The 24,457-nt window shown below is 40.6% G+C and overlaps 1 protein-coding gene across 2 annotated transcripts in view; it reads left to right on the top strand.

Moving 5' to 3' along the window:
* ANXA3 (annexin A3) overlaps positions 1-24,457 on the top strand; it is a 58,960-nt gene that overhangs the window by 11,155 nt on the left and 23,348 nt on the right. For both annotated transcript variants that reach the window (XM_001146085.8, XM_054683776.2), the window contains exons 3-6: positions 10,403-10,490; positions 16,246-16,340; positions 19,391-19,504; positions 23,488-23,578. In XM_001146085.8, coding sequence (XP_001146085.2) covers positions 10,403-10,490; positions 16,246-16,340; positions 19,391-19,504; positions 23,488-23,578 — 388 coding nt within the window. The remainder of the gene's footprint in view (positions 1-10,402; positions 10,491-16,245; positions 16,341-19,390; positions 19,505-23,487; positions 23,579-24,457) is intronic.

The raw sequence follows: 24,457 nt of genomic DNA, 5'->3' as shown, positions 1-24,457 counted from the left end.
AAATATGATGGGGGGTGTGATTTTCTGCTCAGATATAGGAGGAGAAGTCAACGTGGCATGAGACGGTGAGCTGAGAGAATATCTCGGGAAAGAGCAGCCAGGCAGACGGAATGACAAGTGTAAGCCCTGAGGCAGATGGGCAAGACACATTTGAATGCAACAGGAAGAGTCCCACGAAGCAATAACAGGGATACAAGATTACAAGGGGATTGGGGGAGGTATTACAATTCTCTTTTATGATACTTTAGTATCCTCCAAGGGCCACAGAGAGTCCCAAGAAGTCTTCACATGGACTGTTCAAGGAGTTTCCATTCTCTAGGTTTACTTTACATTAGGAAGCATTCTTAAATTTGCTGCAACTTCTTGTTGGGATTATCGCTTTTTAAAAAAATTCATAAATAACCCATAAAATAATGCATTTACCATCATGTCCGGTAGACATCATTTACCTTGGCCATTTATGTAAGAAGTATTCTGCCCAGAATATTACAAACAGGAGACATCCCTGATCCCAGTCCCTCACAGGTTTCTCATCCTCATAGGAGTGAGGTGGATAGAGTAAGTGTCCCCAAATCCTGCAAAGCCAGTGCTGTGGTCTAAATGTCTGTGTCGTTCCTCCTCCCCCACCAACCTGCCCCTTATTCATAGGTTGAAATCCCGACCTTCAGGATGATTGGGAGATGGGATCTCTGGGGGGTGATTAGGTTAGGTGGGGATTATTGCCCTTTTAAAAGAGGTCTGAGGGAGCTTGGTCACGTCTTCTGCCATGTGAGAACACAGCCAGAAGGTGCCGTATGTGAACCATAAAGTGGACCTTCACTAGACACCGAATCTGCTGGCACCTTGATCTTGGAATTTTAGCCTCCAGAATTGTGAGAAATAAATTTTTATTATTTATAAGACACCCAGTTTATGGTATTTTGTTATATCAGCCTGGAATGCTAAGACAGACAGCCACCGTTCTCTAGCCAAGGGCCATTTAAGAAGATGTGGATTCTGCACTTCAGTGATCCAAATTCCCTATATTTCTCCATATATCCAGGAAGATAGAAATTCTCTATATATTCCTGTTAGATTGCAGGACCCTTAGACAGGGACGTCTCCCACAGAAGTTACACATGCACAGGGCTGAGTATGTGGCCAGAATAGCCATGTTAGTCTTCAACTCTTTGTGACCCTTGGCCAAGAGAATTTGGTCAAGAACTCTTAACTAGGTTAAGCACTTTACTTTGATTGTAGAACAAAGAGATAATCTACACATACTGGTGCTAGATGACTCAAAAGAAGATTAATACAAATTATTTATAATCTGCTTTAAACAAATACATGAAAATTATTCTGAGAAAGATGTTCGTGTTAATAAAGTCTCTGGGGAGGCCCAGTGTTTCAAGCTCAATCCAGATAGTTGGGTTTGCTACCTTTGTCAGAGAAACCCTGAGCACTTGGAGAGACAGGAAGGAAGATATAACAGAATCACCAGACACAGTCATGCATTTCATGTCTCCAGTGTACTAGAAAACACTCAGCCTCTGAAGTATCTCCCAAATCTCCCAGAATACAATAGGAACTTTGATTTCTAGACTATTGATACTTGAAGGAAGCAACTCATCGGGCAGCCAAACATCTAGTGTAGAGCTTGGAGAAAGTCCACACTGTGAGATGTCATTGTCTTGCTTTCATATTCTTACTTAGCAAACTAATTCACAGTTATGTATTAAGCCCCTATCTGGGGACTGAGCACTGGGCTCCCAGCTGGATAAATAGGAATGAGTGAAACAAATGTCTCTGCCTTCTGGAATTTTATTTTAGAGGGGGTGGAGAGACAGATATAAACAGCGAGAGGTATTACTCAATGCTGAGTGCCCTAACAATGGAGAGGTGGCTGAGATGCAGAATAACAGTAGAAGACCTACTCAGATCAAGAGCCAAAGAAGGTCTGTTAGAGAAGATGGTCTTTAAGGAGAGGACTGAAGGTAAAAATCATTCCAGATAGAGAGAACAACACAAACCAAGGCATTAAGGTGGGAAAGAGTTCATTGTATACCAGCTTGACTTTCAAAGAACTGAAGTGTGGGAACTCTACCTCTCATCTGGAGAGAGTGGCTCCAGATAAGAGTCATGAAGGTGGTTGGGCCAAACCATGCAGGGCCCTATGGACCAGTGTAAGGAGTTTGGACTCTATTCAGTGTGAAATAGGGGAGTGACAAGATCTGACTTAGATTTTTTTTTTTTTTTGAGATGGAGTCTCGCTCTGTTGCCCAGACCAGAGTGCAGTAGCACGATCTCAGCTCACTACAACCTCTGCCTCCTGGGTTCAAGTGATTCTCCTGCCCCAGCCTCCTGAGCAGCTGGGATTACAGGCACCTGCCACCACGCCTGGTTAAATTTTGTATTTTTAGTAGAGGCAGAGTTTCATCATATTGGCCAGGCTGGTCTCGAACTCCTGACCTCAGGTGATCCATCCCAAAGCACAGAGATTACAGGTGTGAGTCACCCCACCTGGCCTGACTTAGATCTTTAACAGATCCCTTGGCTGCTATGTGGGAAATGGCTGGAGATGGGAAGTAGGAAGTAGAGAGGGACATGACTCAGATGTTCAAGTACAGGAGAGCGATGATTGTGAGTTGGACAAGAGCAGGAGCAAAGAACCTGGGGAGGAGTGCCCATGCGATTATCTTCTTAAAATAATCTCAGCAGGCCTTGCTGATAGATGGAATTCAGAGGGAAATGCAGGTGAAGGAATCAAAGGGGACTCCCAGGTTTCTGGTGGCTGATGGTTGCTCCTTTTACAGGGATGGGGAAGGTTGAGGAAACTGAGCAAATTGGCGATGAGCACAGAAACTGGAGCCAGATTGCCTAGGTTCAAATCCTGGCTGTGCCACAAAATACCTATGTGACCTTGGCGAGTGTCTTAACCGCTCTGGACCCTCCTTTTTCTCCTCTATAAAATCACGGTATTAATTGTACCTACCTCATAGGGTGGTTTTGAGGATTAAATGATCAGGTATATGTAAAATACAAGTAAGTACTATGTAAGTGTCAGAAGGGGGAAGAAATAGCTTGGGAGGAAACAATGAGTTGATATAGGAGATAATCAAAACAAATACATGGAGGAGACATTGAATATACAAGACCAGTGCTCAGAACTGAAGTCTGGGCTAGAGCTATAATGTGGGATTTGTCTGTATACAGAAGAGGGAGTGGAAGAAATAACCCACAGCAGGATTAGAGGGAAAGAAAAGAGAGAGCCACTTTCCACTTTAGAATTGCGTACTTTATAGAGGTCAGACAAAGGTGAGTGCATCCTGGAGAGGCGGGAAGAAACCTAGGAGGTAAGGCACAGGAGCCAATGGAAGGCAGGCTAGCTGTGAGTGACACACGCTCCAAGGGGTCAAGGCTTCTTATTATAACTCATGTGTCATGGAAAATACAACATCAATGGCTTGTTTGTCCCTGTCTTCCCTGATTTCTGAATCACATTCATCTTTCTACTCCATCCCACACCCTCCTCTGTTCTCACATTCCAGTCCTCTTGCTCTGACACTGCCCCGATGATGAAATCACTGTATTTAAAAAAGAAAAGCTGAACTATTGACAGTAGCAAAAATATGGAATAAACCTAAGGTTTATCAACAGGGGATTGAATTAAGAAAATGAATGTAGAATACTATACTATACTATACTATAGAATACTACTCAGCCACTCAGCCACAAAAAAAATAAAATAAAATCATGTCTTTTACAGGAACATGAATGGAACTGGAGGCCATTATCCTGAGTGAAATAACTCAGAAGCAGAAAGTCAAATACCACTTATAAGTGGGAGCTAAACAATGGGTACACATTGATATAGAGAACAGAATAATAGAGATTGAACACTTCAAAAGGTGGGAGGGTGGGAGGGGCTAAGGGCTGAAAATTACCTATTGAGCACAGGGCTCACTAGTCGGGTGACGGGTACACTAATAAAAGCCAAGACTTCACCACTATGCACCATCTGCATGTAAGAAATCTGCACTTGTACCCCCTAAATATTTTTAAGAAATTTAAAAAAGAAAAGTTGAAAAGCATGAATATTTTTTCTTTGAGTGAGCCCAAGAACAAATATAAACTTTTTCTTCAGAACTTTGGACACATTATGAACAAAGCCATGTTGTCAGCCTGGCGTATCTCAGGCATCCCAGCGTCTGCCAGTCTTGCCTGCTGTGGACGTTCAGCACCGCCTACTCCTTACTGCCCTGTGGGCTGCAGAGCATGCCTGCGGTGGTGGTGGGAGGCTTCTGTTTGTGCATCATCTTCCATAGGCACAGTGATCATTGCCAGCCAGTGGGACTTCTAGGTGAGGAGGCTCTTAGGCGAGGCCCCTAGGATTTGCCCTGTAGGAACCGCTTGGTTACCAGTATTTTTCTCTGGCCTTTACCTGCTGTATTAGTTTCCTAGGGCTGCTGTAATAAAGTACCACAAGCTGCTGGTTTCGAATGACATGAATATATTATCTCACAGTTCTGGAGGCCAGAAGTCTAAAATCAAGGTGTGGGCAGGGCCGTCCTCCCTCTGAAAGCTGTAGGGGAGTCCTTCTTAGCCTCTTCCTGGTTTCTAGTGGTTTACTGGTATAGGGGAGTAACAGTAATCCCCATAGGTTCTTAGTTGGAAAGCACCTTTGTTACAAAAGACAGATTGACAAGAGAAAACCAGACAGAAGTTTATTAACATGTGTATTTTGAGTATACATGGAGACACCAAGAGAATGAGTAGTTTTCAGAGGTGGCTTTGAATTTCAGCTTATATAGCATCTTCAACAAAGAACAGTAAATTTTTGGTAACAAGACAACAGAAAAGGACCTTTGAATCTCTGTGGGCAGCAACTTGCAGGTGGGGCAGTGAAGAAAGGCAAATAACTTGCAGATAAATGTTAGTTAGTACAGCTTGCTAATATAAATTCTTCTAATACCGTTGTCAGGATGATAAGGGTCTTAAACTATCTTCAGTCTTTAACCTTTGTTCTCCCTGGTAGTCAGGAGGGCAGAATACCTTTTGTCTTCATAAATCTTTGTCCTGCTTTTAGGCAAATGGAGGAAAGATATCTCTTGAGTATCTGTTTCTTCTTGTCTTCAACAATCCTTCATGTTTTGAAGAGGCACATTCTGGTCTCATACTGGCAGCTCGCAGCTGCGTAACTCCAGTCTCTGCCTTCACCATCACATCACATTCTTTCTGTATGTCTCTGCCTTTACATGGCTGTCTTATAAGGATATCAGTGGTATTGGATTGGGGGCCTGCCACTGTGACCTCACCTTAATTAATTACATCTGCAATAACCTGGTCTCCAAGTAAGGCCACATTCTGTGGTACTGTGGGTTAGGACTTTAAGGTATTTTTTTGGGGAGACACAATTCAACCCATAACACCTGCCTCACTTGACTGCATTTTATTTCAGGGCTGTTTACAGTAAATTTTCTTTGGTTTTGAAAAATGCTTTTTACTGGAAAAATTGAACAGGAAGTCTTAACAATTTCCAAGTTTGATTGCTTTATTTTTTGTAATCTACTCCATTTTTCCTTGTATCATAAAGCTTCATGACCCAACATAGCATCTTGACATTGAGCAGAGAGCCATCGTTTCTCCCCGGCTCTTTGAGAGCTCCTTGTCCTGGAGTTTTATCTGGAGCTTTGATTTGATGCCTCAATTTTTGGATGTGGCCTTTATAGGGCTTTCTGAAGTGATGAGTGATCTGGCTTCACCGCATCTTCAAAATGTCCCTGCAGCAACTGCTATTCTTGCTCTGTAGCATTTGGCTTTAAATATGTTTCATATCAACAGGGTTGGCACCTTCTGTTTTTCTCTTCCACTCATCCTTCTGAATGTAAATGTTTAACTTCTTGCAAACCCAGTACACTTGGCATGAAGAAATAGGTACAACTGGCTTTTGTGAGTCAAAAACAGACTGGCCTCTCCCAGGGGCAATAGCAAACAGCTCCCTAGGCCCAGCTTGGCCAAGCAGTGGCTTCAAGGTGTCATGTGCTAAGGCTGACCTCCGAAGGATGATTTTAGAAGATCAAGGGAGATTATATTGTCTTGAAAAAGATGGTTTAAATGAGATGAAGGCTAGTCTAGTTTAGGAGCTAAGACTGTTGGAACAGACCACTTACTGGCTGTGGGAACTTAGACAAGTTACTTAATCATCAGTTTCATCGTCTGTGAAAAGGATTTATTATATCTACCTTATAAATTTATTGCAAGGATTGAATAAGCAAATGCAGGAAACGCGCTTAGCACAGTACTTGGCACATAGTGATTAGCAGCAATTGTTCTTAGTATAAAGAGCTCCTGTTACTTTCCCCCTTTATCTAGACATTCTTTGCTTTAATTTGTTTTCCAACTGGCTTCAGCAGCATTTTTCTTTTGGAGGCATCTGAAGGTCAAGTTTCAGAAAAGGAAAGCAACTAGATGTGTTTAAATGTGTGGATGGAAATCTGATCAAAGGCAATTTTTTTTTTTTAAAATAGACTTTGCCAAGTATTCAGGTGATGTTCTACGCTAGCACTGACTATGTTAGGACACTAGGGTTACTGGAAATAAACTCAGCCAAGTATTGATTAGTAATATAAATGTCAAGGAATTAAGCTTGCAGTGGAGCAGGCAATGCAAGCAGTCTTGTTTGGCTGTAAAAATGCTGACATTCCTGAAACGATGAGCTCATCATTAAATTCTTCATCTTCCACACCCATAAGAGAATTCATGGCTTGTTTGCTCATTTTTGCTTTGGTTTTCTAGACAGCTAAGAAGGAAATAAAGCAGTGCTTCTTAAACTTTATTGTGTACTAGAATCACCTGGAAGGTTTGTTAAATCACAGATTCTGCATCCTGGCCCTGCAGTTGTTGGTTCAGGAACACTGGGGTTGGGCCTGAGAATTTGCATTTCTGTCACATTCCCGGGTGATGCTGATGCAGCTGCTTCAGGAACCACACTTTGAGAACCACTAAGATGAACTCCCCCGAGGCATTGTGATGTGACATAGAGCAGGGGGCATTTTAGTCATAAGGTGATGGGTTTGAGTCCTGGGGCTGTCCTTATTAGCAGAGCTCTTTTAAGCAAATAATCTCTGTGAGACTGGGTTTCTTCCATTTTCAATTAGAAATAATAAAATTCACCTCATGAAGGCCCTTGTAAGAGTTAAATGTTTGTAAATCACTTTGTTCATGTATTAGTTTTAAAAGATTTCATTAATCTTTGATTATAAGATTATTTTGTAAGTCATGTAATATTTCCGAATGATTTGGGCAACCAAGTCTATCAAATGAATAATGCCATTCATTTAAATAATGGAAGCAGTTTTAAATATTTCACTAAAATTCCACTTCAGAATTCCCAAGCCCTTTTTCAAGTTGGGGTGTGTGTATGCGTACTTTCTTCCCCCCTTGTAATTAAACAAGTTATTCCTCCCCCATTTAATTCTTGCTAAGTACTAAATTGCATAATAAATTGGGAATTTCTTCCTTCTCTAATTCTGTGCATTGGCATTTTAGCATATTTTGATGTGTAGGTGGTAAAGGCCAGTGAAAAGTTCACAGCTGGAGTGCAAACCCTGAGTTTTCATGATGCATGAACAACTGGGATCTGACCACAATTTTGTCTTTTTATATTTAGAATCAGCCATGTCAATATCTGCATGGCACAGAATCACCTGGGAGCTTCTTACACATGTAGAATTTAGCACGCCATCTCTAAAACATATGATTCAGTATATAGAAGGTGGGTCCTGGTCATATACATTTAAAGTATCACTCCAGGTGGTACAGAGACTGCACTTCATGAAACACCAGGAATGGTCTGGAATAGTCTAGTTTGCTTTTAAATTCAACCTCTGCCTGCAACTAGCTGTGTAGACTTGATCAAATTCTCTGGTCTTCTTAAATCTTGGTGCTGTTTATGTGAAATTGCTCACTCTCATTTATTGGGGCTGTTATGCAGATTATAATTAACATATATAAAGTGCCTAGCATGTAAAGTGTGCTGCGCATGAAGCATTCAAACAATCTAACATTGGGGTAGTTCTTTTACAATGCCAGACACTGGAAGGTGGACAGATAAGATCAACACAAAAGTTCCTAGGTGGATAGAAGTGAAATGAAGCCAGTTGGCTCTGTGAATCCATAAAATATTTATCAAGCCTTGGAGAAAGAGAATTCATCAAAAATTATATTAAAGTGACTAATTTCTTTTCTTTCTTTCTTTCTTTCTTTTTTTTTGTGAGACACGGTCTCACTCTGTCACCTAGACTACAGTGCAGTGACACAATCACAGCTCACTGCAGCCTTGACCTTCTGGGCTCAAGTGGTCCTCCCACCTCAGCCTCTCAAGTAGCTGGGACCACACCTGCACACCACCACACCTGGTAATTTTTTAATATTTTGTAGAGACAGGGTCTTACTGTGTTGCCCAGGCTGGCCCTGAACTCCTGGGCTCAAATGATCCTCTGTCTTTGGCCCCCGAAAGACCTGGGAGTACAAGAGTGAGCCACCATGCCCAGACTAAAGTGACTGGTTTGTTACAGGTATCTTCAGGTCAGGAACATTCACAACTAGTTTCTAACTTGCAATTATTTTCTAGGTTCTAAAGTTCTTATTTTAGATGCTATAAGATTAAACAGTGTTTGAGTGTATTGAAATCAATTATTCAATCTAATCTAATGAATCAGCAGACTATCATATTTTACTGTGCCAGAACACTAATTTTCCATTCACTTTAATGTGACAGATAATGTCCTTTCATGAAAATATTAAACCCTTCAAGAGAGCCAAAATGAACCCATGTTAATACAAGACAACAGAGCCAATACTATTCAGTAACAGGATAGAAAAATGCTGTTTAAAAGGAAATACTATTACTGTAAAGACAGATTTTTATTCAAGAAGTTAGGAACTACCACATAAATCTACATTTACTTTGATTTTTCTCAACATCTTTGTGGCTGTCCTTCTTTAGTCTCATAAGCAATTTTAAAATATTTTTTCTGTATTATGGTCTTTCCCAGCTTACTGACATGCTTCTAATTTACATGCTTAAAATTAGTAGTGTAGCATTTTTTACTTCCTTGCAATTCCTGAAGATCTATGATGTCAGTAGAGCTTTTAGAAGGTCTTCTAATTGCACATTCATTAAACAAAGCTTAAGAACAGACAGTCCTAAGGGGGTTTTCATTTATGGATCATTTAGTCTGGGATTCCCCAAGGACAATGGTCAACACTAATTAAAACATCTTGAAGTCTGTAAACCACAGTTACTTCTGTGCGAGATGCCATGATGAGCTTTGAATTATCACTTGAAAAATAAGAAGATTTAGGAAATTTCAGCTTTCTTGTTGCTCTCCTGCAAATGCTACTTTAAAACAAATTTTCTTCAGTGTCACCAAGATTAACACAACTTACTGCTCTGGAGAACCAATGTTTTATACTTGTAATTTGTTACACAAAAGAAAAAGAGGACTCCTGAGATATGGGGTAGATATCATATTCCCTGTGTCTGGGGGGTAGACCATCACTTGAACTGTAACTGCCAGATGGGTTCTTCCTGCTCACTGCGCAGACAAAATCAGTCCACTGAGACCATCGCATTGCAGTAAAGAAAAAGTTTAATTGATGCCAGGCTAGCCACACCATGTGGGAGACAGAGTTATTACTCAAATCAATCTCCCTGAAGGCTCAAAAGTTAGGGGTTTTTCAAGGTTAAAATGGAGGGCAGGGGGCTAGGGAAGGGGCATGCTGATTGGTTGGAGATGTAATTATAGGGGTATAGAAAACAGTCCTTGTAGGCTGAGTCTGCTTCTAAGTGGGGGCCACCAAAGGAGTTGCTGGTCTGGGTGGGGCTGTCCAGTAGTCAGAAATGCAAAAGCCTAAAAGACTTCTCAAAAGGCCAACTGTAGGTTCTATAATAGTGATGCTATCTGCAAGAGTAATTGGGGAGGTTGCAAATATTGTGACCTCCAGAATAATGGCAGGTAATTATGTAACTATGCCTACATCTTAGTAAAATTCAGGCCCCTCTCATCCTCCTAACTTGGTAGACTTTCATTAATTTTACAAGAGTAGTTTAGCTTTTGGGAAGAGCTTGTATCATTTAAACTATAAACTAAATTCCTCCTGAAGTTAGTTTGCCCCACACCCAGGAATGAGCAAAGACAGCCAGCCTGTGAGGCTAGAAGCAAGATGGAGTCAACCATGTCAGATTTCTCTTACTGTCATAATTTTCCAAAGGCAATTTCAGAGCCACTCCTGAAGTGGTGGGAAGGTGTGCGAATTATGGGTTTGTCATATGCCTCTCATATGCATGAAGGAATATGCATATGTAATACAAGAAAGATGTCATTTTGAACCAATGGGACTTTCAAATATTTCCTTCTAGGTTGGACACCGAGGAACAGTAAGAGATTATCCAGATTTTAGCCCATCAGTGGATGCTGAAGCTATTCAGAAAGCAATCAAAGGAATTGGTGAGTGATATTTTACAATTCCTTTCTTAATGTTGAAGCAAATCAGGCAAGTTACAATCTCAAAGTTCAGTTTGCTCAGATTGGCTTACTCAATTTGATAAATTGTCAGGAATTTTCTAAAATTGTGAAACAATGAGGAAATATATACAGAACCCAGTTTTATTAAATCTTAACATTTATCATATTTACTTAATATTAAAAATTACCACTGATACTAGTGGTCTAGGGGAGATCCCCAAATGCCGGAGGAATCTCAACCCTGGCTGGTATCCAGACTCTTGACACCATCTAGAGAAGAAATTCAAGGATGGGTCAAAAAATACCGAAAACACAGAGATTTATTGCAAAGTGAAAAATACACACTCAGGAAAGGGGAGTGTGAGTGTACTCAAGAGACAGTCGTGCACAAGGGGGTTTGGGGCTGTTGCCTTTATGGGTTTCTTTAACCAAGGGTTGGAATAGTCATGAAGATTCTGGGAAAAAGGTGATTTCTTGGAACTGTAGTGCCACCCCTTTTTACACCAAATGTTGGTGTTTCCAGAACTGCCATGGCACTGGTGGGTGTGTGATTGAGTATGCTAATTAGCATATAATGAGATCCTAGGAGAATCCTAGGTCAAATCCAGCACCATGTTGGGTCCAGTGGGTCTTAGCCAGCTTGATCCACACTATGGGTTTTCAGGGTCATATCAGCCCCTAGTTTCTGCAGCTATTTCAACAGTTTCCTTTTGCTAGTCATGTGAAACTGCTGCCTGGAATTTTCTGTTCTCCTGTGACTATCCTGTATTAGTCCTATCTAACCACCACCACCACTGCCACCAACAACAATAATAATTATCATAATAAATCATTACAAATATGGCCCCCTTGGTTGGGCATGGTGGCTCATGCCTCTGATCCCAGCACTTTGGGAGGGGGAGGCGGGAGGATCACTAGAGCCCAGGAGTTCAACACCAGCCTGGCAATATAAGGAGGGCCCTTCTCTACAAAAAAACTCAAAAAATTAGCTGGGCTTAGTGGCTTGGGCTTGTGATCGCAGCTACTTGGGAGGCTGAGGTAGGGGGATACTTTGAGCCAGGGAGGTTGAGGCTGCCCTGAGCTGTGATTGTGCCACTGCACTCCAGCCTGGATGACAGAGTGAGAGTCTATTTCAAAAACAAAACAACAACAACAAAAAAACCCAATACAATCCCGTCAGTTCTTCCTGGATTTCACTCTTGCCCCTTTCCCTAGAGATAAACACCATCCCAAATTAGAGTTCATTCCCATGAAACTTTTAATACCATAACTACATATACATGTACATATTGTTATGCATGGTCTCAAACAGCATAAAATGAAATCATACTGTATACATTCTTCTGCAATATGTTTTTGTCTCTTAACATTATGTTTTTGGGATTTATCCATGTTGATATGGTGAGCTCTAGTGCATTAATTTTAACTGCATGGTAGTCTATTGCATCACTATATCAGAAGATGAGAATATTGATGGAACATTTAAATTGCCTACAATTCTTTTATATTGCAATATAAAAATGCTGCAATGAATATTCCTCTTATGTCTCATTGTGCATATTTGCTAGCATTTCTCTAGAATATGACAAGAACTGGAATTTCCACATTGATGGGGATGCTTCTCTTCAAATCAACTAGAAATTTTGCCATACTGCTCTCTGAAATGAATGCAGAAATTAGCATTCCTTTCAGCAATGTACAAGACTTCCTTTTGCTCCATATTCTCACCAACACTTGCTATAGTAAGACTATTCCATTTTTCTAATTAAGTGTGTCTAAACAGTATCTTATACTGCATGTGTGTTTGTTTCCTGTCTCTACTCCAATGACTGATGCAGTTAAGCATCCTCACTTGTGCATCTGCTTCCACTTTCATATGTCAATAAAATATAAAATATATTTTATCTATTTTTTTCAGTTGGTTTGTCTTCTTTATGATTGGCAAGAGTTTTTTTATAATTCCTCAATACAGACTTTTTAAAAAATATTACAAGCCATGAAAATATTTCCTATAAGTTTACGGTTTTTTTTTTTAACATTGGTGACATGGTTTGGCCCTGTGTCCCCACCCAAATCTCATCTTGTAGCTTCCATAATTCCCACGTGTTGTGGGAGGGACCTGGTGGGAGATGATTGAATCATAGGGACAGGTCTTTCCCGTGCTGTTCTCATGATAGTGAATAAGTCTCACAAGATCTGATGGCTTTATAAGGTGGAGTTTCCCTGCACAAGCTCTCTCCTTGCCTGCCACCAACCACGTAAGATGTGACTTGCTCCTCCTTCCCTTCCACCATGATTGTGAGGCTGCCCCAGCCACATGGAACTGTGAGTTCTCCATTAAAGAGTTCCTTCATAAATTGCCCAGTCTAGGGTATGTCTTTATCAACAATGTGAAATGGATTAATACAATTGGTTACAGTAATTTTTATTGCATAGAAGTTTTAAATTTTAGTGAAATCAAGTTTACCAATATTTTTGTCCAGGATTTATGCTTATTGAATCTTTTCTATAACGAAGTCATAAAGATAGATATTCTCCTACTTTTTTTTTCAAAGTTTTGAAATTTTATTTTTCGTATTATGATCTTAAATCTACATGGAATTAGTGTTCATGGATGGTATTTAAAGGTGTCTCATTTTATTCTATTTCATGTGGACATTTAATTGTCCCAGAACAATGTATTGAAGAGCTCTTCCTTTTCACACTGATTTGTACATAATATCACCTCTGTTTTATGCTTCCCTATTTTTCTCTTCTCTGTTATGCTTCATTTATCTATTTGGCCCTCCCAACACCACATTGTCACAATTATTAGGATTTTATAATGACACTAAATATCTACTGGGCAAGGTCTTTCTTGGCTCTTTGCCCTCCTCTATGAATTTTAAAATCAGCTTGTCAAATTCCATAAATATATTAGAACTTTATATCAATATAATATTATGTTTTTTCTGCCTGTTTGAGGTTTATTTTTTTCCATTTTTCAATGTAAGTTATTTCTTCATTTATCTCTTGATTTCCCTATTTTTTTTTTTTTAAGAGAGAAAGGCTTGCTCTGTCACCTAGGCTCGAATGCAGTGATATGATCATAGCCCACTGCAGCCTCAAACTCCTGGGCTCAAGGGATCCTATGGCCTCAGCCTCTGGTGTTGCTAGGACTACAGGTGCTCATCACAATGTGTACCTAATTTTTAAATTTTCTGTAGTGACAGGGTCTTGCTATGTTGCCCACGCTAGTCTTGGACTCCTGGGCTCAAGTAATCCTTCTGCCTTGTCCTCCCAAAGTCCTGGGATTATAGATGTGAGTCACTGCACCCAGCCTGATTGCCCTATTTATATCTAGTGTTGAATAGACTGTTTCATGAGGTTAATAGTCTTTAAATTCTGTCACCTCTTTTTAAACATTATGTTTCTTCATGAATTTGCACTTTGGCTTACAGGCCTTCTTTAAGAAGGAGGTTATTGTTTATGAGCACCACTTCTGATAGGTTCTGAGTTCAGAATGAAGTATCATAATGGTGTTTGCATTAGGGATAGGTCGGACACAGTCTCTGAACCTGAGGCATCTTGGCTTAGTTTTTGATCTTGAGCATGTTTAAAAATAAGAGATGAGAAACTGCCAGGCATACAAACTACACATAACTGCAGGTAGTTTGGTATAGTTGTAGTCTAGGTGCATAGGTTATAGAGATGCAGAGAGGGGGTAGAAAATGAGAACAAAGACATAAGGCAGGAGAGATCATAATGAGCTGACATATGAGCTAAGGGGCTTAAACTTCATCCTGAAGATTACAAAGAGCCATTAGAATTTTAGCCAAGGGGATGACATGATCAGATTGTATTTTTAAACATTTACTTAGGCAGTAGTTTACAGGAATAATTATATGGGGGTCACATTAGGAGGTGATTTAGGTTATCCAGGTAAAATATGATAAGGACACAGGGGCAGAGGGCATGCAGAGGAGACGACAAATTTAAGAGATGCAGATAATTGCTATAATATAGAGAATAAGATAAAGAAAGTAATCTGAGATGATTCCCAGGATTTTTGCCTGGATGACTATATCCATAGTTGTGGATGAGGGAACATAGAAAGAAAGACAAGTAGGAGAGGAAATACAATAAATTCCACCCAGAATGTGCTGAGTTTCAGATACTTGTGCAGTTGTGGTGGCCGGTGGTGTACTGACACAGATGCTGGGTACAATACACAGCACCAAATTGGTGCTCAGTCCCACAGAGCGCAAATACACTTTAATCTGATTCAGTATTTATTTAACTATGTGTAAGAATACAAAACCAAAGACACAGAAAGGCGGCATCTTTCATTGGGAGGCCCAGCAGCTAACCAAGTACACAGAAGCTTTTGCTTCATCATTGATGTAAGCTATGTACCACTGCCACGGAAGTGTGTAGATGAGGTCTGTGAGTGTCACCTTGACACAAAGAAGTTGAGCATTGAGTTCCAGGTGCTCTTTTATACCTCTCTAGTCATGCATGCTCTAGGCCTGCAAGACAATTCACAGCTTCCCAAACCAGGTATCATCGTGGGTTGGGAAATTAATTAGACACAACTTTCCACGTTTTTCTTACTACTGTAGTCACCAAGATAAGAATGACCTTGAGGTCATTCTTAGGCAGGCCAGCATCAGCTCTGGCCTGATGTTACCTTTTGCTTACAAACAATTCATTTTGTATATGGGTTTGAAATTTATGAGAGAGGCCGGGTACGGTGGCTTACCCCTGAAATCCCGGCACTTTGGAAGGCTGAGGCGGGTGGATCACCTGAGGTCAGGAGTTCGAGACCAGCCTGATCAACATGGTGAAACCCCATCTCTACTAAATTAAAAAAAAAATTAGCTGGGCATGATTGCCCATGCCTGTAATCCCAGCTACTTGGGAGACTGAGGCAGGAGAATTGCTTGAACCCGGGAGGTGGTGGTTGCAGTGAGCCGAGATCGTGCCATTGCACTGCAGCCTGGGCAACGAGAGAGAGAGAAAGGGCAGGGGGGAGAGAGAGAGCGAGAGAGAGAGAGAGAAAGGGAGGGAGGGAGGGAGGGAAGGAGGGAGAGAGGGAGGAAGGGAGGGAGGGAGGAAAGAAGGAAGGGAGGGAGGGAGGGAGAGAGAGATGTGGAAGAAATGCATGAGAGAGATGTGGACCAAAGATAGAAATATATGTTTTGGGGTCAGAGATTTGGGTTCAACTTCTTGCTGGACCACTCAGCAGTTGTGTGACTTTGGCAAGGAAGATAAGTTCGTGTCTTCATCTTTAATACAGCGGGCCCCTGTGAATATTAACTATGGCAATGAATAAAAGGGTGTTTCATGCAGGGCAGATTTTCAATAAGTGTTGGTTCCTGTTTTCCAGAGGAAGAAATATTTTGATATCAAGTATGGGAGAGAGATAAAAGGCAATAAGACAGTAACCAAACCTCATAAAGGTAAAAAAGTCAAGTTCAAAAGTAGTAGGTTCTTTTGTCTGATGTACAGAAAGGAGTATTTAGACAATGATTGTTTCCTTCCCCCAAAACTATCCAAATAAAGTTAACTTTTTTTTCCAAAACTCAGGCAAACAAAATAAATAAAAAAATAAATAAATAAAATTCCAACCAGATAAGATGCTAGAAATTAAAATGCCTTACTCTCTGCATTTGTCTCAGGCCATTGATCATTTTGCTTTTGTTCAAGACAAATATTGAGCATAAATATTGAGTAAAATAACTTTTGTTTCATTTAGGAACCGATGAGAAAATGCTCATCAGCATTCTGACTGAGAGGTCAAATGCACAGCGGCAGCTGATTGTTAAGGAATATCAAGCAGCATATGGAAAGGTAAGGTCACGTTAACATGACAGGCAGTAAAGAGATCATTAATGTACCATGGTTGCTCCCACATGGTTATGCCCACAGTCTTCTGTTTCAGGCTGAATGTAATAGAAGATGCCCTGTGCATCCAGTCAGGAGCCTGGAATCTGAGTCGTGGTTTTGCCTTGAACTAGCTGACTGGCTTTGGGCATGTTACTTGGTTTTTCTGGGCCTCAGTTTCTTCACCTGTAGGATAAGGTTTGCCTTAGCCCAGTGGGTTCTAAACCAGAAGTGATTTTGCTCCCCAGGGGACATTTGGGATGAATGGAGATGTTCTGATGATCACAAACAGGATGGTGGGGGGTACTTCTAGCATGTAGTAGGCATAGGTCAGGGATGCTACAAGCATCTGAGAATGCGCAAGGCAGCCCTCCACAACAAAGAATTACTAGGGAAACTATCTGACTAATTCTGTCTTAGATAACCTTTTATTTCTCTTTTAATTTTAAAATATTTATGTAGTTATAGGTTTAATTCATTCAGCAAAGAAAATTTAGTAATTCCCAGAAACTATATAAGAACAAGTAACTTTGGGAGGCTGAGGCGGGTGGATCACCTGAGATCAGGAGTTTGAGACCAGCCTGGCCAACATGGTGAAACCCCATTTCTACTAAAAATACTGAAATTAGCCTGGTGTGATGGCACATGCCTGTAATCCCAGCTACTCGGGAGGCTGAGGGCTGAGGCAGGAGAATTGCTTGAACCCGGGAGGCGGAGTCTTCAGTGAGCCGAGATTGATCCAGCCTGGAAACAGAGCAAGACTCCGTCTCAAAAAAAAAAAAAAAAAAAAAGGAAAAAGTAAAAGTAAGACTTGGTCTTTGCTATACAGTTTATTTGTCCAATGTCTATTTCTGAGTACTAATCTGTGTTAGGAGATATCCTAGACATTGAAAATAGACTGGTATAAAAAGCACATCCTGCCTTCTTTCATGGAGCTAACATTCTATTAGAATATAATAAACAAAAATAATTCAGATATGATAAGTGATATGAAAGAATTAAAATGGTTGATATGATAGACAGTGACTGGTGACTGGCTCCTGCAGATAGGGTGATGAAGGAATGTCAGTGAGGGGTTGTTACCTTACTCGCCACTAAGCCTAAACAATACTAGGGGTTCTGCCCTGCTTCATCAGGAGATAGTATTTAAGGTACAGCAAATATAAAAGCCCTGAAGCAAAAAGAAACTGGGAATATATGAGAAATAAAGAATTCCAATATGGCAGGAATGTAGAAAGTGAAGGGGGCAGAAGAAAGAGATGAGGCTGGCGACAGGTTGAGAACATGCTAAGCCTTGGGTCTTGGTAGGGTTTAGATTTTATTCTAAGGGCTACAGGGAACCACTGGAGGTTTGTAAGCAGAGGAATAATATACTGCAGTTTTTATTTTTAAAGGATTATTTTGGCTGCTGTAGATAATGAACTGTGGAGGGAAAAGGTACAAACAGACCCAGCCAACTGTTGAGAGGGTCTAGTGTCCATCCACAGGCACCTCAGGAATTACCTCCTGGGAGTGTTCTCCAGGCCCCCAGGCTCCATTAAGACACCCTTTTCTGAGCTCCCTTTATCAGATAACATATTATATTGAAATATTATCTTTGAATATTTCTGTTTTTCCCATGAGGGCAGAATGCCTTAGGATAAGGACTTTGTCTAACTTACCTTTAAAGGACTAGCACAGAGCAGGTGCCCAGAAAACATTTGTTGAATTGAATGAATTGCCTAGCTTCTGGGCAAGACAACACTTTCACATATAGAGAAGGTGAATGATCTATTGGCCTTTCAGTATTTCCAAAATATGGAAGAAAGATGGAGGTGGAGGGGAACAACCATTTCTCACAGTGGAATAGGATGAGAGCTGTGAAATAAGATTCAGCTGCAGTGGCTTGGATTGAGGACAGATGGTAGTGAAATTTACCATTTACAGAGGGAAAAAACACTGTGACAATTAAAGCAGAGTTGATAACACTGAATGCCATCCCATTTGTTTCAGCAGGAACATGCCACTACTGCACCCCCCAGGAGTGTGGTTGTGTCAATCTGTGCCCACAGCGTTTCAGCAGGCTCAGAGGCTACCAGCCTCTATTTCAGAGCTGAAAATAATCAGGAGCAGGAACAAACATTATTCAGTATTATGCCATTGAATATTGAAAATAGAAACCCTGTTACCCCCCTTTAAGCAGGGGAGATGGACTGTACTTAGGTGTGAAAACAGTGCTCAAAACAATATCAATAGGTAATGTCTGTAAGAGGCTAAGTTCTAGTGTTCCATCACCCTGTAGGATGACTATAGTTAACAATAATATAGTTTCAAATAGCTAGAAGGAGGATATTGAATATTCCTAAAATAAAAAATAGTTACATGTTTGAGATGATGGGTATGCAATTACCCTGATCTGATTACCATACATTATATGTATTGAAACATCACTATGTACCTTATGAATAAGTACAATTATTATTTGTCAGAAAAAATAAGTCTAATATATTGCCACACTTAGGGTTTTTTTTCTTTACTTGTTGCCAGAAAATTGCTTCTGATGCCACCTAGTTCCACATTCTCACCAGAGACAAATGACCAGCCGCTGTCCTCCCTTCCCCTTCCTCTTGGAGCTCTTTGGGAGTTACTGAGAGGCAAGACACCGAGGAATAGAGCACCTCCCACTGAAGCTGGGCGTGAAGTTATAAGGGTTCCTCTTCCTCTTCCCTTACCCCAATCTAAGCATTGAAAGCATGGCGGATCTAGGAAATGCATTTGAATACAGTTCCTAACTGTGGCACTCATGGAATCCTCCCATTTGGCTCTCCTTCAAAAAACCTCTACAAAACAGAACAATTTGGGAGTAATTAGAAAATGCAGATTAATATTCATAGAAATATTTTCAACACTTCTGTTTATTCCCTGTGGATGGACATGTTTTGTCTGATTTTGATACATATGTTCATCTTTCACTAGGTGACTTTAGAGAAAGAGAAAAAAAGTATTTCACATTTTTCCCCTTGGTTTTTTGATTTTAGGAGCTGAAAGATGACTTGAAAGGTGATCTCTCTGGCCACTTTGAGCATCTCATGGTGGCCCTAGTGACTCCACCAGCAGTCTTTGATGCAAAGCAGCTAAAGAAATCCATGAAGGTATGAGCCCCCCACAAGCCATTTCTGCCCAGGGTTTGACCAAGTCATCAAAAATAGTGACTTTCTTGCAGTGCACACTTGTGATGGGTGGACTTGGATGCCCTTTTAGTCTGTACTCTCCCAGTGGTAGAATGACTCTGAAATAGGCAACAGCTATAGAACCTTAAGCCCAAATGTTCCTGGGCTGGAAGAATTTTGTCATATCCTTTGTTTGACATGAAGAGTCAAGTTCTCTAATTTGTCATCGTTGAAAGTAAATAGCGCTATGATTAACCCCAACACTCAAGCTAAAAACCTAGCATTATCCTTGAGCCCTTGTTTTCTCTTACCCTTCCAAGCTCCCAAATCTATCAGCAAGTTCCTTAGTTTTACTTCAAAATCCATTATAAATATGTGCACTTCTCTCAAAATCCATTGCTACTGTTCTAGTCTGACGACCATCATCTCTTGACTGGTCCATATCAATAGGCTTCTAACTGGTCCCTTTGCCTCCATTTTTGCCCACCTCAAATTCATTCTACACAGAATAGCCAAAATTATTTTTATTAATTTATTTAAAAAATCAGATTATGCTACTTATCTGCATAAATTTCCAATGGCTTTGTACACTTAAAATCCAAGCTCCTTATCGTGACTTTCATCACCCAACGTAGTGCAGCTCCTGTCTAACTCTGTGACTTTTTAAAATTCTATTTATATCAGTCAGGGTTCCCTCAGAGAAGCAGAACCAATAGGCAGGAAATAGACATTAAAAGATTTATTGTAAGGCCAGGTGCTGTGGCTCTTGCCTGTAATCCCAATACTTTGGGAGGCCAAGGTAGGTAGATTGCTTGAGCTCAGGAGTTTGAAATCAGCCTGGGCAACTTGGAGAAACCCTGTCTCTACAAAAAATTAAAAAAAATTAGCTGTGCATAGTAGTGCATTCCTGTAGTCCCAGCTACTTGGGAGGCTATGGTGGGAGGATCACCTGAGCCCAGAAGGTCAAGGCTGCAGTGAGCTGTGATTGTGCCACTGCATTTCAGTCTGGGTGACAGTGAGACCCTGTCTCAAAACAACAACAACAAAAATTTATTGGAAAGAATTGGAGGCCATGGTGGGATTGCTTGAGCTCAGGAGTTCAAAACCAGCCTCAAACTGAGCAACATAGTGAGAACTTGTCTCTACAAAAAATTTTTAAAAAGTAGCCAGGCATGGTGGCTCATGCCTGTAGTCCCAGCTATTTGGGAGGCTGAGGTGGGAGAATCACTTAAGCCCAGCAGGTCTAGGCTGCAATGAGCCATGACCGTGCCACTGCACTCCAGCCTGGGACCCTGTCTCAAAAAAAAAAAAAAAAAAAAAAAAAAAAAGAAGAAGAAGAAGAAAGAAGAATTGGTTACATGATTATGGGACTGGTTAGGCAAGTTCAAAATCTGTAGAGCAGGCTGTCAGCAAAGGCAGGCTGGAACTCTTGGGCACAAGCTGAAGCTGCTGTCCACAGAAAGAATCTTCTTAACAGAAGCCTTGCCTCTGGTCTTAAGGCTTTTCAACTGATTGGATCAGGTCTGCCGAGAAAGGTAATCTCCCTTACTTAAAGTGAATCGATAATAAACTGAAATTATATCTACAAAATACCTTCACAGCAACACCTAGATTAGTGTTTGATTGAATAAGTGGCATTATAGCCTGGCCAAGTTGGCACATAAAACTGACCATCATACCCGCTCCTGCTCACCCATTAATGATGTAGCTACACTGGCCTTTTCTCTGCTCCTTGAACTTCATAAGCTTATTCTTGTTTTGAGATCTTTATACATGATGTTTCTTCCATCTGGAATGCTTTTCCTCCAGACATTTTCCATTAATTCACTCAAATATATTTTCTTAACTGCACTTATTACTGTCTAAAAGTATCTTGTCTATTTATTTGTTTTTGAGACAAGGTCTCGCTTCATTGCCCAGGCTCTAGTAAAGTGGTGCAATTATGGCTCACTGCAGCCTCAACCTCCCTGGCAAGCCTCCAACTTCAGCCTCCTGAGCAGCTGGGACTGCAGGCACACACCGTCACACCTGGCTAATTAAATTTTTTTTTTTTTATAGAGACAGGGTCTTGCTATGTCGCTCAGGCTGGTTTCAAACTCCTGAGTCAAGCAATCCTCCCACCTTGGCCTCTCAAAGTACTGGAATTACAGGTGTAAGCCACTGCACCTGGCCTTTTCTATTTTTAAAATCCATTTGTTTATTATCTTTTTTCATCTAACTAAAAGGCAAACCTCCACCATGGCAGGGAACCTCATTGGTCTTGGCCTGTATCTTCTGTTTCTAGAGCAACTCCTGAAATGAAGTGGGTGCTCAACGTATTAATTAATAGGAAGGAGGAAAAAGAAGGGAGCCTAGATCTGAGGCATAAGCCGTATTCTGCCTTGCCATCAGGGAATGGAGTTATCTTCTTTTCTGTGGAGGACATATGGGCATCTGAGAAGCAGATGGCAAGATGGAATTTGATGTACAGGAGATTTATTATGAGAAACGCCTGTGAAGGATAAAGAGGCGAAGAGCAGGGTAGGTGGGGTGAACCTTCAGACTGCAGTGGAGGCCTGACCCCTGTGAGAGGAGAGAGGAGAGGAAGTAGGCTGAGATTAGGAAGAGCCTCAGTGCATAGTGAAGCTCCGAGAAAACCTTGGTAGGCTGTTGGGGAGCCCCTGAGCAAAGACTGCCCTTTGGAGGAGTTCTGTGTTGGGCGCAAGTCCAGTACCCCTGTTGTTTACAGTCATTGACTGACAGCCACCTGGAGAGGGCATGACCTCAGTGTGAACTCTGGTAGATCCAAAGGTGTGGCAGTTGGAGGCTGTTAGCTAACTGCGTTCTTTGCAGCTGATTCTCTTGAAGTGAAATCTGAGCATTGTTTCTCTATGGCTACCCAATGGGGAGGGTTTAGCAGGTGTAATTGTAAGGATTAGATTCACCAATAAGTATTAGAACAGTTTCTCTTTTACATAAAAGAAATCCAGGCTGTGGTGGCACCACCATTATCAGAGACTCAGTCTCCTTCTATCTTGAGGCTCTGCCATCTTTAACTCATGGTTTTCACTTCCTGGCTAAAGATGGCAGCTCATGACTCAGCCATTATGTCTTCATTCCAGTCAAATCAAAAGAGTAAAGGACAAAGAAGGGTTCACTCCCTCACTCTAAGGATACTCCCTGAGCATGCATATGGTACTTCTGCATATATCCCATTGGTCACAGTTTAGTTACTGGACATATTTCACTGTAAAAGAAGATGAGAAACATAGCCTTTATATGGGTAGCTATGTACCAAGTTAAAAGTTGGGGGTTCCATTACTAAGCAAGAAAGACAAAAGAGATACTGTGGTAAACTAGGAATCTCTGCTACAGAGAGACAGAATTCAGTCTCTGTTCATATGCTGCACTGGCCTTATTCGATCAAGTCTTAGTGTATATGACTTTTCTTGGAGTCACAGTGTGATTCAGTGACCTTGATATAAACAGGACTGAGAGGTAATTAGTCCCCATGCCAGCCAGGCCCATGATGCACATTACTGAAGATTTGAAAAGCTCCCTGTATGAAGAGAATGATACATGCTGATAGACCCAGTACAGTGATGCAAGGATGAAATCATTCAAAAGTATTGTAGAGCCTTTTCTAAACATAGTGGAATGTTTGAATGTTGGTAGGGTTAATCCTGTTAGACTGTCACTTCTAATCTTGAATGACACAGGCTTTTTCTTTTATACTATTTCTTTCTAGAATTATTCCATTGATTTTTACACTAGAGTGAAAAATTTGATGTCACTTTATTCCAGATGATTTATGTTAATACTAAAATATATGGAAAAATAGAAAACTACTTTAGAGCAATACAGAATCTTGTATTGATTTACTTAAAAGTGTCCTTTCATCTATATAAAACAAGATAATAAGACCAAAAGGCATGAGATTAAGTTATTTAAGTGTTCTAAAAATTAGATTTTCTTTTCCTTTTTAGGGCGCTGGAACAAACGAAGATGCCTTGATTGAAATCTTAACTACCAGGACAAGCAGGCAAATGAAGGAGATCTCTCAAGCCTATTATACAGGTGTCTTATTTTCTGCTTACCTTCACCACTGTTCACACTTATTTAGCCAATGTTGCTTTTCCTAGAATCCTCTCAATCTCTTCATGAGGCATTTTGAGAAGACAAGACTTACAGAAACGAGAATACATTCTAAAATCAGCTAAAGACTATGAGTTTCCAGGAAACATTGGAATATGATCTGACCTAGAGACTGCTACATAATAATAGCATTAATGCTTTACATTTATAATATTACAGCTGCAGTGGATTTTGCTCTCAGCAATCTCTCATTAATTGAATTAACCATTTTCATCAATGTAAGAGACTCAAATCGTATTTTATTTTTAGGCGTTAAAAATCACTCAGATTAGATCCACGATTTTGGGTGTGGGAAATTAGATTAATTTAGAGGATGTGTTGAGCATAAGGATTCAATAGAAGTAGCTAAAGACCTAATAGTCTGCTGGCTGTGTAAAATTAGAAAGACTCAGAAATGTAAGTCTGACTGTAACTACCCAGGGTTAGTGTGACTTCACAGGTTAAGGTCACAGTCCCCACAAGACTACCTTCACCTCAGACACCAGCCCACAAGCTCAGGTGTTTTCAGGCTACACATGCTTTTAACCAACTGGCTACAAATTCAGGGTTCTCACTACCCTCTCAGGTTGAATAGCACACTAGAATGACACAGAACTCAAGAAAGTGCTGTGTTCACAAATGCGATATTATCATAAAGGAAACAAATCAGGGCCAATCAAATGTGGAGACTGCATGTGGAGATATTTGGAAGGGTCCAGTGGAAGCTTCCACTCTCCTGACCATTGATATATCATTACCAACCAGCAAGCTCACTTGATTATTGGTAGCCTTAGTTTTTATTGGGGTTTCGTTATATAAGCA

This window comes from Pan troglodytes, chromosome 3 (genome assembly GCF_028858775.2).
Source record: "Pan troglodytes isolate AG18354 chromosome 3, NHGRI_mPanTro3-v2.0_pri, whole genome shotgun sequence".
Taxonomy (NCBI): domain Eukaryota; kingdom Metazoa; phylum Chordata; class Mammalia; order Primates; family Hominidae; genus Pan; species Pan troglodytes.
The sequence above is the reverse complement of the archived record's forward strand: the minus strand, read 5'-3'. Positions and strand labels throughout refer to the sequence as shown.